This window comes from Lasiosphaeria miniovina (assembly GCF_030549165.1).
Source record: "Lasiosphaeria miniovina strain SMH2392-1A chromosome Unknown B0T26scaffold_5, whole genome shotgun sequence".
Taxonomy (NCBI): Eukaryota; Fungi; Ascomycota; class Sordariomycetes; order Sordariales; family Lasiosphaeriaceae; genus Lasiosphaeria; species Lasiosphaeria miniovina.
This window is the reverse complement of record NW_026848224.1, coordinates 5,345,953-5,357,254: the sequence shown is the minus strand read 5'-3', so window position 1 is coordinate 5,357,254 and position 11,302 is coordinate 5,345,953. Positions and strand designations below refer to the sequence as shown.

The 11,302-nt window shown below is 57.5% G+C and overlaps 5 protein-coding genes across 5 annotated transcripts; 3 read left to right on the top strand and 2 right to left on the bottom strand.

Moving 5' to 3' along the window:
- The first annotated feature begins 497 nt into the window (after positions 1-497).
- On the top strand, positions 498-1,746 carry B0T26DRAFT_719292 (uncharacterized protein). The gene has a single exon (XM_060442413.1). It carries the CDS (start codon positions 695-697, stop codon positions 1,601-1,603), a length of 909 nt encoding a protein of 302 aa, XP_060295345.1. The 5' UTR covers positions 498-694; the 3' UTR covers positions 1,604-1,746.
- A 313-nt stretch (positions 1,747-2,059) lies between these two features.
- Positions 2,060-3,529, bottom strand: B0T26DRAFT_754066 (uncharacterized protein; the record flags this gene model as incomplete). The annotated part of the gene is made up of 1 exon (XM_060445786.1): positions 2,060-3,529. The coding sequence occupies one exon, from the start codon at positions 3,527-3,529 to the stop codon at positions 2,060-2,062; it is 1,470 nt and encodes a 489-aa protein (XP_060295344.1).
- A 2,472-nt stretch (positions 3,530-6,001) lies between these two features.
- On the top strand, positions 6,002-7,534 carry B0T26DRAFT_649541 (uncharacterized protein; the record flags this gene model as incomplete). The annotated part of the gene is made up of 2 exons (XM_060438099.1): positions 6,002-7,095; positions 7,210-7,534. The coding sequence occupies 2 exons, from the start codon at positions 6,002-6,004 to the stop codon at positions 7,532-7,534; spliced, it is 1,419 nt and encodes a 472-aa protein (XP_060295343.1).
- Positions 7,535-7,688: 154 nt separating this feature from the next.
- Positions 7,689-8,305, top strand: B0T26DRAFT_383481 (uncharacterized protein). Its single transcript, XM_060434710.1, has 2 exons — positions 7,689-7,733; positions 7,784-8,305. The coding sequence occupies exon 2, from the start codon at positions 7,893-7,895 to the stop codon at positions 8,238-8,240; it is 348 nt and encodes a 115-aa protein (XP_060295342.1). The 5' UTR covers positions 7,689-7,733; positions 7,784-7,892; the 3' UTR covers positions 8,241-8,305.
- Positions 8,306-8,584: 279 nt separating this feature from the next.
- On the bottom strand, positions 8,585-11,012 carry B0T26DRAFT_678286 (uncharacterized protein; the record flags this gene model as incomplete). The annotated part of the gene is made up of 8 exons (XM_060440208.1): positions 8,585-8,941; positions 9,008-9,310; positions 9,446-9,623; positions 9,840-10,092; positions 10,524-10,588; positions 10,800-10,801; position 10,861; positions 11,002-11,012. The coding sequence occupies 8 exons, from the start codon at positions 11,010-11,012 to the stop codon at positions 8,585-8,587; spliced, it is 1,170 nt and encodes a 389-aa protein (XP_060295341.1).
- Between the last annotated feature and the right edge of the window lie 290 nt (positions 11,013-11,302).

The window sequence follows — 11,302 nt, the reverse complement described above, 5'->3', positions numbered from 1 at the left end:
ATGCTGTTGGGCTGCGCCTCGGGGAAAAGAGGGGGCCCGCACACAACCTGACTTTGGCCGGTTCCTCGAACGAAAAATAAAAAGTAGGAAAAGAAACAAGAGGATGATTTCCGAGCTAGATTACATTTGAGATACGAACAATGCGATTTTTTTAGGCCGCTTGGGCGGTTGGTTAGCCGGAAAATCCGAGAGGCGCCAAGACGACCGCGGCCGCCGCCGGCCAACAAGACCTCGGTGCCGCTAGCATGTGTCACTCATCCGATCCCCCTGACGGCCAACAACGCCGAGACCCAAATGTGCCGTTTGCTGAACTTGAAACACCAAAAAGCGGCGCAATGAACCCGAAGATGGACACGGAAATGTCAGCGCCCCGGGACTCCGCCCGGCCTGGCCGCACGAGCTGGCTGCTGACAATATTTTTTGTCATTTTTTTTTTCGTTTTAATTAGTAGCCGCCTACTGATCCCGTTCACCTCCCCGCTCCCGACTCTTGGATTTTCTGCCACCCTCCCTAATTGCTTCAATTTCTGCTGAGCGGGACGGCCAGTTTGATGAATCCAGCTCCGATCCGCGATCAGACCAGTATATAATATCCGGGCACCATCGTCCAAACCAACCATCCCGCCCGCCCAGTCGGCACTTTGACATTCTCATCTGCCACTCTCGGGACCGGCACTTAAAAGACGACAGACACCATGGGCCACGACGACGCCACGGGCGGCCCAGGGCCCCAAGGGTCGACGAAGCGGTGGGTGCTTGATTCGCGCGGCATAGGCAGCTTCAACACGTTCAAGCTGGTCGGCGTCAAGGGCGGAGATCACCCGTGGTCGTGCGTGACGCGCCATCACTGGGAGTGGCTTCACTTCCCCCGGCGGCGCATGGAGATGTTCTCCAAGGGGCACAAGTCGGGGTCGGAGCGGGTGGCGACCATCCGCCGAGCGCGGGGGCTCGGCAACTGGTGCCTCGTCATGACCGGCCTCGGCGCGTTCGCCACCGACCGCCGGTTCAAGATCGTGCTGCTCCCGTACGGCAAGGAGCGCAAGCGAGACGAGGTGACCATCATCATGCAGACCCAGAAACGAGACTTCTGGAAGGCGGCTTTCAGTTTCGGCGTCCACCTATACCACTTCGAGATGAATATCGGCAAAGGGGGGACGCCGCAAAAGTTTGAGTGGCGCGAGCAGAATGCCTTCCGCGGCGACGCTCACGAGGAGCTATACGCCACGCAGGACGTCCGTCATCCGGTGGTCTCGTCGGGTGGAAAGAAGAAACATCTCAACAGGATGGACGCCTTGCGCAAGACGACCGGCTGGGTGCTGGTCCGCATCCGCGGGCATTCTGCCACTGGCCCCACCAATAACATCGTCGGGTGGACTGACGACAAAGCCGAGATCGTCGCCACCTTCTGCCAGCCCGTCTCGTGGATCCCCTTCAAGGACGCGCTCCGCCGCGACAAGATGGTCTTCCAGTGGTGGGGCTCCGCAGTCCAGGGCGATCTTGCCTCCTCGCCCGACTTTATTCACGTCGCGGCGCTGACGGCCTGTGGGATCTGGGACGACGAGCAGCGCAGGTTAGCGGCAAAGAACAAGGGCGAGGAGTCATGAAATATGAAGGAGCGATCCACCGAGGAGGAAACGGTGTTCGGCATATGAGTTGGGGTATGAGTTGGGGTTTTTCTTTTTCAGATAATACTGGAGAGTTGTAACACCACACGGGCGCGCAGTTGAGAGGGCTTTGTTGTTCCCGGGGCGTCTTTCTTTCGTTGAATTAATTTCGTATCACTCATTTGAGAATGAGCTTTTACAGCACTTAACTACATACCTAATTTCAAGTGAGACTTCCACGGTGCTTATCACTAATCATCTTCCCCCTATTCGCTGCTAAAAACGGCACAATTTCATGCCAACAACTATCATCCACCATCCACCGCAACGCGAGATGAAATAGCACATGTTTCAGACCACAAATAGCTATAATGCTTCATGAGTCCAGAGTCGTGAACCAATTCCCATCAAATCGTTGACCGCGACCTAATACCCATCAAACGACTCACCAACTCCTCAGCCAGCATTTCCACCGCCAGACCCCAGCTCCGGATACTCTGGCATATTCCACTTGTACTTTGGCGGCCCCTGCAACCACGCCGCAATCTTATCAACGCGGGCCGCCATAGCCAGCCACGCGAGCCAGTGCAGCACGCTGATGCCCCACGCCGTGGCAGGCATAGCGAGCAGGGGGCCGGCAAAATGAGTCTCCTGCGAAGTCTTGATGAACGGCCGCAGCTCGCGCTCGTACGCGGCCAGCGCCGCAGGGACGCCTTGGCCGGGGCCATCATCACCGCCAGCGTCCGAACCGGCACCGCAGGCCTTTACCAGCTCGCCGGCAAGCACGCCCGCGCCGACAATGGCCACCGTGGTGCCTAGCCCCGACAGCGGCGAGGGGCAATATCCAGCATCGCCGAGCAGCACCACGCGGCCCTTGGACCAGGCCTCGGCGCGCACCTGGCCGAGCAGCTGCGTGTAAAAGTCATCGGCCACGGGGGAATGCAGCAGCGCGTCGAGGTAGCGCGGCAGCTGGGCGGTGGCTTCAGCCGCGGGCGCGAACAGGTCGGCCCACGCGCGCTTCTGCTCGGCGACGGAGCCGGTCTTGATGACGGCGTCGAGGCGGCGCGCGGCCACATCGCCGCCATCATCAGGCTTGCTGCCCAGGCTCAGGTACACGCGCAGCGAGTCGGGCGCGTCCTTGCGCGTGATGATCACCCGCCGCCCCGGCAGGTGCGTCGCGGTCGCCGCGACCGGGTCGCCCGCGCGCGCCGGGATCGAGAAGAAGGCGACCGCCCACCCCAGCGGCACGCGGACCGCGCGGTCGGCGGCGTCGCGGCTGCCGGCGTCGTCGTTGCTGTTGAGTTGGTTGCTGTTAAGTTGGTGTGCGTCGAGCAGCGGCATCAGCTGCCGCCGCACGCGCGAGCCAATGCCGTCGGCCCCGACGAGCACGTCGAACTCGTCGCCGGCGGCCGTGGCGGCGGGCGTACCCGCGCCGGGCCCGGAGAGACGCACACGCACGGCGTCGGGCGTCTGCGTGAAGCTCGCGACGGTGCAGTCGAAGACGTAGCGCACGGCGTGGGCGGTGGTGGCGGCGGCGGCGAGGGTGCCGTCGTACAGGATCTCGCACAGGTCGCCGCGCATGATCTCGAACTCGCTCGAGAAGCTCTGGCGGCCCGAGCCCGACGTGTTGGCGGCGAAGTAGGCGACGCGGCGGCCGGCGCGGCCGCGCAGCTCGATGCCCGGCTCGTGCACCACGCGCGCCCGCACCGCGTCGAAGATGCCCAGCCGCCGCACCGCGTCGATGCCTTGGTCGCGCAGGTCGATCTGCTGCCCGTTGGACCGCAGCGTCGCGTGCTTCTCCACGATGGTGATGTCGCACTCGAGCGCCGCCGGCGAGATCCGCGACAGCCACAGGGCCAGCGCTGGGCCGGCGATGCCGCCGCCGCTGATGAGCACGCGCAGAGGCCGCCGTCGAGGGGCTGCCATGGCTGGTGCTTGTCGGTTTGCCCGACTAAAAGACGTGTCTTGGTCAAAGATGCAGGGCTGGTATCAAGTGTGTTCCCGAGAGCTGCTCCGTGAAATAGCCACGAGATCGAAACGCGAGGACGCTGCCGGCAGGACGTCTATCCTTTTCATAACGTCGAAGCAGAGCCGGGCTCGTGTGGCTCATGTTATCCCCGAGTCGCTCCGAGTCGCTCCGAGATTGCCTGTGTCGTGGACACAGAAAGGATGCTGCTGGCAATTCGGTAGTCGTCAGCTCGTGTAAATGAGCAAGCCACATTTGGCTGCCGCGCAAGACGGAGACGTCACGGCCCCTCAGATTCATGGGGTGGTAATCTGCTGTCGCGTACCAGCGGCGAGCCTCGCTTCGATCTCATGATATATCACGCTAATTTGTCGACTAACTTGTGATTCGTGAAGTTTCTCGGTTTCTTCTGCATGGCGGCACGAGAGGGCCTGCAGTGGGACGCTGGCGCGGCCCGTTGGCCATGTATGCTTGCACATGCGTACCCCGCGAACCTGAATGCCTCCGTCCCCGGCATCTGATAGCAGGTCTGCCGGCGCGGGGACGACGGGTTCGGCTCCTCGCGTTGATTGTTTGACCCGGCTGGCACGCTGCCTTCGCTCGCGACTCGGTGTCAGGGACAGGCCGAGCCTCTCCCTCCCAGGAGTTCCTCCCAGGAGGTTGTATCTGGTGGTTTGGTGCGACCATGATTATCCCCGCGCTCCCTCCGACATCTCCCAAGCGGCGTAAGTTAGGTGCTTGGCCCCCAACTCAAAGAGTCCCAAAGCCCCAAAGCTGTTTGTGATGTGAGGGTTTGACATCCGTCGCGGTCAGCAGCTGGAGGTTATTTCGACGACACGGTCTTAGCCGCGACTGGAACAAGGAAGAGACTGAATAGCAGGGGTCGGGATGATTATTGAGAGAAGGCTCTCCCATCGTCACTTTTCGTGTCTCTGGATATCAAGCCGAGTGGGCTGCTAAGTAGGCTTCTGGCTGCCAGTCGCGCTGGTGGAATGAAACGTAGCGCTCCATGTTCAAATCCAAAGTCGCGATGTGACCACGAATATAACTCTGGTGGATGACAGGCAATTAAAGATTAATTCTCCCATGATTTCCAGCCCTGCCACGACAAAAATATTTGTTTGCTGCATTTGGCGCAGCTTACTTATCAAAGGGCGCCAAGGAGTTACGACAGGGGCCGCCTGGGGGCGAAAGAGATGGTCGCAAGGCCAACATGCTTGGATGCAAGGGCACAACGCCAGGTGAGACACAAAATGGAAAGTGCCATCCATCTTGAGATGCAAGGGAGAAAGTGCGCGCCCGTTGAAATGTCTCACTGAAATGGATGCCATTTCGTGCTGACAGGGGCATTCGGCACTTCCCGGTGGTGAAACATTTCTTCGATTTTAAGTGCTTTAAATTTGGTGGGCCTAACGGCGCGCTAGGATGCGCGATCCGCGTTCGCCATGCCAAGACAAATTTTTAAACTTCGCTTTTCTCCGTCCCTCTCTGGTTAACGGAATAGATCCTCACTACTTGACCAATAAGGGCAGCAATGTGCACAGTCTTTGATGCCGAAAAGGGAAGCGGTGACGTGTCGATTGGCGTGTTGGTGGTCTCCCCTGCCCATCCACTGCAGCCCCACCCTTTTTTACTGACTGCCATGCCGATGCCCACCCAAAAGACGTTCAAAGTCGAAGCTCCATTTTGAGTTTACCTGTCCACGCGTCCGGCTTCAAGGTGCAAAGTCTCACTCCTTGCCAGCCATCGACGCCAGGCACAAAGTCATTTGGGGCCTCACGCGAACAACAAGCAAACCCCTTATTCCGGGTCCCAGCCAAGTAAGGCACTTCCTATGTACGTGTAATTACTGATTGCCTGTACCCTCCTCTGGCAGTGCCGGCTGCGCTGCTCCGGGGCTCCCATCTGTACACGGATTCGAGGTACCGAGTATTCGTACATACTCAGCAGTAGTGGGCACAGTGCTGTATAAACAGAAATGAATGCATGCTCCATCCCATGAAGCGTCGTCATGCTGCACTCAGACAGCTCCCACCCCGTTCTCACATCCCACTCAGACCGGACTAGCTGCACTGCAGTCACACTCACCACTCCCCGACAGCCTTGGCTCCTTGGCTGCCTTCCTTCTCACAGCAGCCAAATCCAGATTCCAGGTCCGTCTCCCCTGCAAACCTACCCTGCTGCACTGCACCTGCAAGCCGGCGCGGGACCTGGCCTAGCGCAGTCAGCACAGCCCGACCGACGCACTGGTGCCCTTTCGTCTTTCGCGGCAGCCTGCTCCTTACTAGTACTTTCCCTTTCCGCGTCACCAGTCACCGTACTTGATCACCGCACTTGAGCACCACGCGCGCACCTTCCTCACCCCCGACACCCTTTCACAGCGAGGCTGACCGAGCTATGCGGGCGGTTCGGGCCGCACACCAATTGTCATCATGTTGATTACCATGCCGAACCTGCGGCAGCTGTCCGTCATCGCCATTTCACTCGTGTCGTTTGCGCTGCTGTTCGGCGCCCTCCCCAACCTGTTCCACGAGGACGAGAAGTCCAAGCCGCCACAGGCCCCGCAGCGCCCTCCCGGCCCCAGGTACAAGCCGACGCCGACGTGGACCCCGCCGCCCGTCAAGAACAACTTCCCCTCGCTGGCCACGTCGACCCCGCCGCCCATCCCCAAGTGGAACGTCGCGCGCAAGGACGTGCACAAAGAGTACGACCTCGACGTGGCGCCGCCACTACTAATCGGTTTCACGCGCAGCTGGCCCATCCTCCTACAGGCCGTCGTCGCCTACATCACGGCGGGGTGGCCGGCCGACCAGATCTACGTCGTCGAGAACACGGGCGTGCAGCAGGCCAACGCGCGCGGGCAGCTGTCGCTCCAGAACCAGTTCCACCTCAACCACACGACGCTCAAGACGCTGGGCGTCAACGTGGTCACGACGCCGACACTGCTCAGCTTCGCCCAGCTGCAGAACTTCTACCTCTCTCTGACCTACGCCCACGGCTGGCCATATTACTTCTGGAGCCACATGGACGTGCTGCCCATGTCGTTCGAGGATGGCTTCGCCGGCAAGACACCCAAGTACAGCGACGCGGGCTACAAGAGCATCTACACGCTGGCGCTCGAGGCGCTGCGCGACGCGCGCGCCAACTCGCCGCGCTGGGCCATCCGCTTCTTCGCCTACGACCACCTGGCGCTGGTCAACCCGGCCGCCTTCGAGGACGTCGGCGGCTGGGACACGCTGATCCCCTACTACATCACCGACTGCGACATGCACTCGCGCCTGGGCATGCGCAACTGGACCATGGCCGACGCCAAGGCCGGCATCATCACTGATGTCAGCGTCGCCCTCGACGACCTACTCGTCCTGTACCGCGTCGACGACATCGAGCCCTCCTTCTCCGACCCCAACCCGCCGCCGCCCAAGCCCCCCAAGCCAGAGGAGGGAGACGACAAGGAGAAGCCCGCCAAGGACAAGAGGGCGGCAGCAGAAGACGAACTCGCCGTCCCGCTACCCGGCCGCCGCCGCTCGTCGCCTCGCGCGCAGCGACTGCCGCCATCGGCAATGCTAGACGCGCGTGCCCGCGTGGCAGCATACCGCCCCATCTCTGAACCCGAAGCCGAACCCGAAGACAAGGCCGACAGCGTGCTCTCGCGCCGCGACGGCGACGACGACAAAAAACAAGACGAGAACTACCGGCGGTGGCGGCACATCGTGACGACGGCCGACGAGATGTACATGTACAAGCACGGGGAGCGGGGGCGCAACACGTGGCAGTCGGGCCAGCGCGGCGGGCACGGCGAGCCGTTTTACTATGATGCCGCCGGGCTCGCCGACGCCATCGAGCTGCTGACCGAGACGGGCCGCGAGGTGTTCCGCCGCAAGTGGGGCCACCGCGACTGCGACCTCGCGTCTGGCGCGAAGTTGAAGTTTGATGACCAGTGGCGGGTCGAGAAGGACTGGGAGTGAGTGGCTGGCTGGTGGGGGTTTGAGGGAGTGAGTGGAGTGGAGAGAGAGGTGGGCTGACCGCTTGTCTTCTCTTTCTCGTTCCACTTCTTGCTTCCCGCTTGGTTTTCTTCTCTGTCCGTTTCCGCGGCGCTGGTTATTTGATGCATGGTTGGTTTGGTACACGTTTTTTTTTTTACTACTACGATTGGAGTCTGGACTAGACTGGACTGGACTGGACTGGGCTGGGCTGGGCTGGACTGGATTGGGCTGGACTGGACTGGACTGGACTGGATTGTTATGATGAGAGGATAAAGAAAAGGGCGGGGGACAGGCGGGAAAGAGGTTGCCCGCCCACTTCTTGTCATGTGGCAACTACCACATGTGGGTGGGTTGGTTGGCAAGAACGGGTTTTGTATACTACTACTACACAGCGACTACAGTACCGGCGGTACCTGGTATTTATCCGCGACGCATACTTGGTATCTATCCGCGACGCAACGCGAGACGGGCAGACCGGCTTTGGCTTGGCGTTGGTCGACAGACACCCTCACATATATCTTTTGAGGGGACATCTTGTGTTGTTGGTTGGGGAACGGGCGCTCTCGGTTACGGTATTATCATTATTATCATAATCATACACGCACACACGACACTCCAGGCTACAGACAGTATCTCTGTATGGCTTACGAGATGCGGCGAGCACGGTGTTGGCGGACTGGGTAGATAGGTGCTGGGTAGGTAGGTAATCAACACGCGAATAGGCGTCTTTATATGAATAATAGCATATGATATTGCATCACAAAGCCGCTTAACTGGGTCCATTTTGGTGTGTGTAGTGAGTAATTGTAAGGCATTTCACTTTGGTGATAGATCTAACAGTAGAAGTCCCTCTGCGAGCAGACGAAACAAAGCACATCATAAAGCCAACTTCACGTGCTGCCCTCGGAAAATCAAGGATGGGTGAGGGTGGAGGCGCTTGGTTTATTTCTTGCCCTCTGGGTTGGCTTCGACACGCCGGCGGCCGCTGCCTGTTTTTCTTGGCTAATTCGGTGTTTGGAGATGCTATGAACTTCAGAGTTCACATTCATAGGGTGGTGTGAGATAAGGTATTTCGGTAGAAGCAGTAGATTGCGCGTCCCAATAATCACTGCTAGGTTCTGAGAAGTCCATCGAAGGCGATGGTGGTGCAGGCGGCGATGGAACATATCTGCGCTGAGGAATAGGACGAATAATCTCGGGCTCTTTCACTGGCGGCGGCATATTCCTCATCCACGCATTGAACGCCAGCGACAGGACTTCGCCCGCCACAAGCTTGAAGCTCGTGTCGTTTGCGTCCACGTACTGCGTGAGCGTGCAGTGGTTTTTCTCCTGCAGCTCCATCTTATGTTCTTTGTAGATGCCGATACCAGCAGCGTGGTCCGGGACGACCTATGACGGACACGGCGGGTCAGATATCAGATGCGGACTCGCTGTCGAGCAAAGGAGCTGGCTTACCATGACGCCGTTGACTGGCGTCGTCTCGGAGAAGTTCCGGACCTCGATCGCTGGGCCCGTTGCATGTTTCAGCCACTCCCGTGTGACCCGATTCAGTTCTCTCCAGCCCGCCTTCACTCGCTTGCCCCAGTCCTTGCGGCCGAAGTGGCCCATACCGTATGCTCTGGCACAGTTCATTGCGACTTCTTTCCAGAAAGCTTCGCCAAAGCCGAAGTGGGGCGTTCCGAGGAACACGACGCCCTCTATTTTCTTTTGCGCCTCAACCATGCACGGGTACAACTCATTTTCCGCCAGCATGATTGCCTGCTAGCAGAATTAGACGCATGTACATTGACAGATATAGGGGCCGAGGTAGGGGGCGGGCATCAGAGAACGGTATCTGCTCCATCGATAGCAGTGTATAAAGCGTGGATGGTTGGTCAAAGCAGGGATTCATACCTTCTTGACAAGGATCCCCCCAAAGCTGTGAGCCACAAACACTATGGGCCGAGATTTCTGTTTCGGGAATTGCCGTTTGGCGGAAATCTCTGCGAGCAGCCGCTTTGCTGCGGCGACCAGGACCGTCTCTGGGTTTTCCGAGACCGTGTTGAACGTGAATGCCCATTCGGCTGGGTACCTGTATGACCAGATCGAGGCTAGGATTCCCCCTGATATAATGAAATCGGGGAGTAGCTTCTTGGGCTAGAGTTTTCCGTGTTTTGTCTTCTAGGTGTTAGCGTCGGCATGCAATCCGTGAACAAAGATTATGCTGAACAATAATTACAACGGTGTTGGTTAGTATGAGTTGAGCAACTTGCGGGGGCCATCTTGCTGAGAAGATGTGCATTCTTACTCGGTGACTGGGCCATCAAAGACACCAGGTGGGAGATTTTGACCTGCGTTTATATTCGCTGCTTGGCTGAGGCGCTCTAGCCCAAACTGGGAAGGAGGTGCCGGAGCCGGTTCTGGGCTGGCGTTGGGAGCGCCTTGGCCATCTTTCTTCTCAGATATGTTCCTCAAGAAGCGAGGCTCGGCTTTCAGTAGGTGAAGAAGCGTGTAATTGGATTTGATCGGAGTGCTGTGATCGGAGTGCTGTGATCGGAGTGCTGTGATCGGTGAGAAGGGAGCAGTGGGGAATCACGTTCGGCAACAAGCGCGGCGAGTTTTGACTGGAGTATTTGAGAACGAATTATTTTGTTCAAGACTCATAGCTATCAAGGGGCAGGAGTCACGCGGTTGTTTGCTTCTCGGTTGTCACGCCATCTGCCATGAGATCGAAAGCCTCGCCCGTATCGGACTGCCATTATCACAATATTATCAGATGTTTGGCCAGTTTGGCCAGATTGGCCAGATTGGCTAGAACATAAGTATTCTGCATCAGGCGCTCTTGCTAACGCAATATTGCGAGTATGATGTTAGTCTAGTTGGTCACGGATACGATTGCAAATGGCGGTTCTATCTGGCTAGCATTCCAAAGAAAACTATGCGGGAGAGCCCCCTAAATCAACTTGATAACACCTGAACGTTCGGTACTTACTGGCTATGCTTGCCCTTCGAGCCTCAATGATGTTATCGCAGCCTGCAGAGCAACAACACCAGAGCCTATAAACAGTGGTTTCATTAATACTCATACACCAAGTCTAGATTGGAAGTCACTCATGACTTGAAATCCCCGAACCTAATTGTCATATCTGTCTAGAGAGCCAGACATTGTGGCCTGTTTGACTCTGTAGCCACGAGGCTGCTCGACTTGCAAGTTTTTTTTTTATTTAGAAAAGAGATGAGGCCGGATGGCTCATCGTGCGATGCGTACCTCTAATATTAATTTCCTCAAAATAGGACAATCATATCATATAATTCTAGTAAATACCTACCCTAGAATGAGATGAAACCAAAATGAAGAAAGCTAAACACTGGGATATATGACCGAGACCTAATTAGTTACAGTCCAGTGTTCCAGGGTAGTTAGAAACCATTATGCAACAGTCAAATCCCTATTCCTTCCCTCAACACACGCTACACTCATTGTGTGCCCAGGGCAGAGCAAACGAACTTCGAAACGTCTTTGCACAATTCGGGACAGAGCGGAACACCCTGTGACGTATCGAGGCTAAGCAAACAAGGCACAAAACAAACCGTGCAACGAACGCCGTCTGAAGAAGGAAAGAGAAGTGCACTGTCATCCGAATACCTGGAACTGACGATGCAAGAAAAAACATGGCAATCACATACGGGCGAAAAATAAAACCACATTTCAGTGTTGCGAATACTACTCCCCGGAAAGATATCGTGACGTCATTTTAGTCTCCGAAGCCG

Bases quoted from the DNA above. Each gene is read 5' to 3' on its own strand.
- B0T26DRAFT_719292 (XM_060442413.1), top strand. From the start codon at position 695: ATGGGCCACGACGACGCCACGGGCGGCCCAGGGCCCCAAGGGTCGACG.
- B0T26DRAFT_383481 (XM_060434710.1), top strand. From the start codon at position 7,893: ATGTGGGTGGGTTGGTTGGCAAGAACGGGTTTTGTATACTACTACTAC.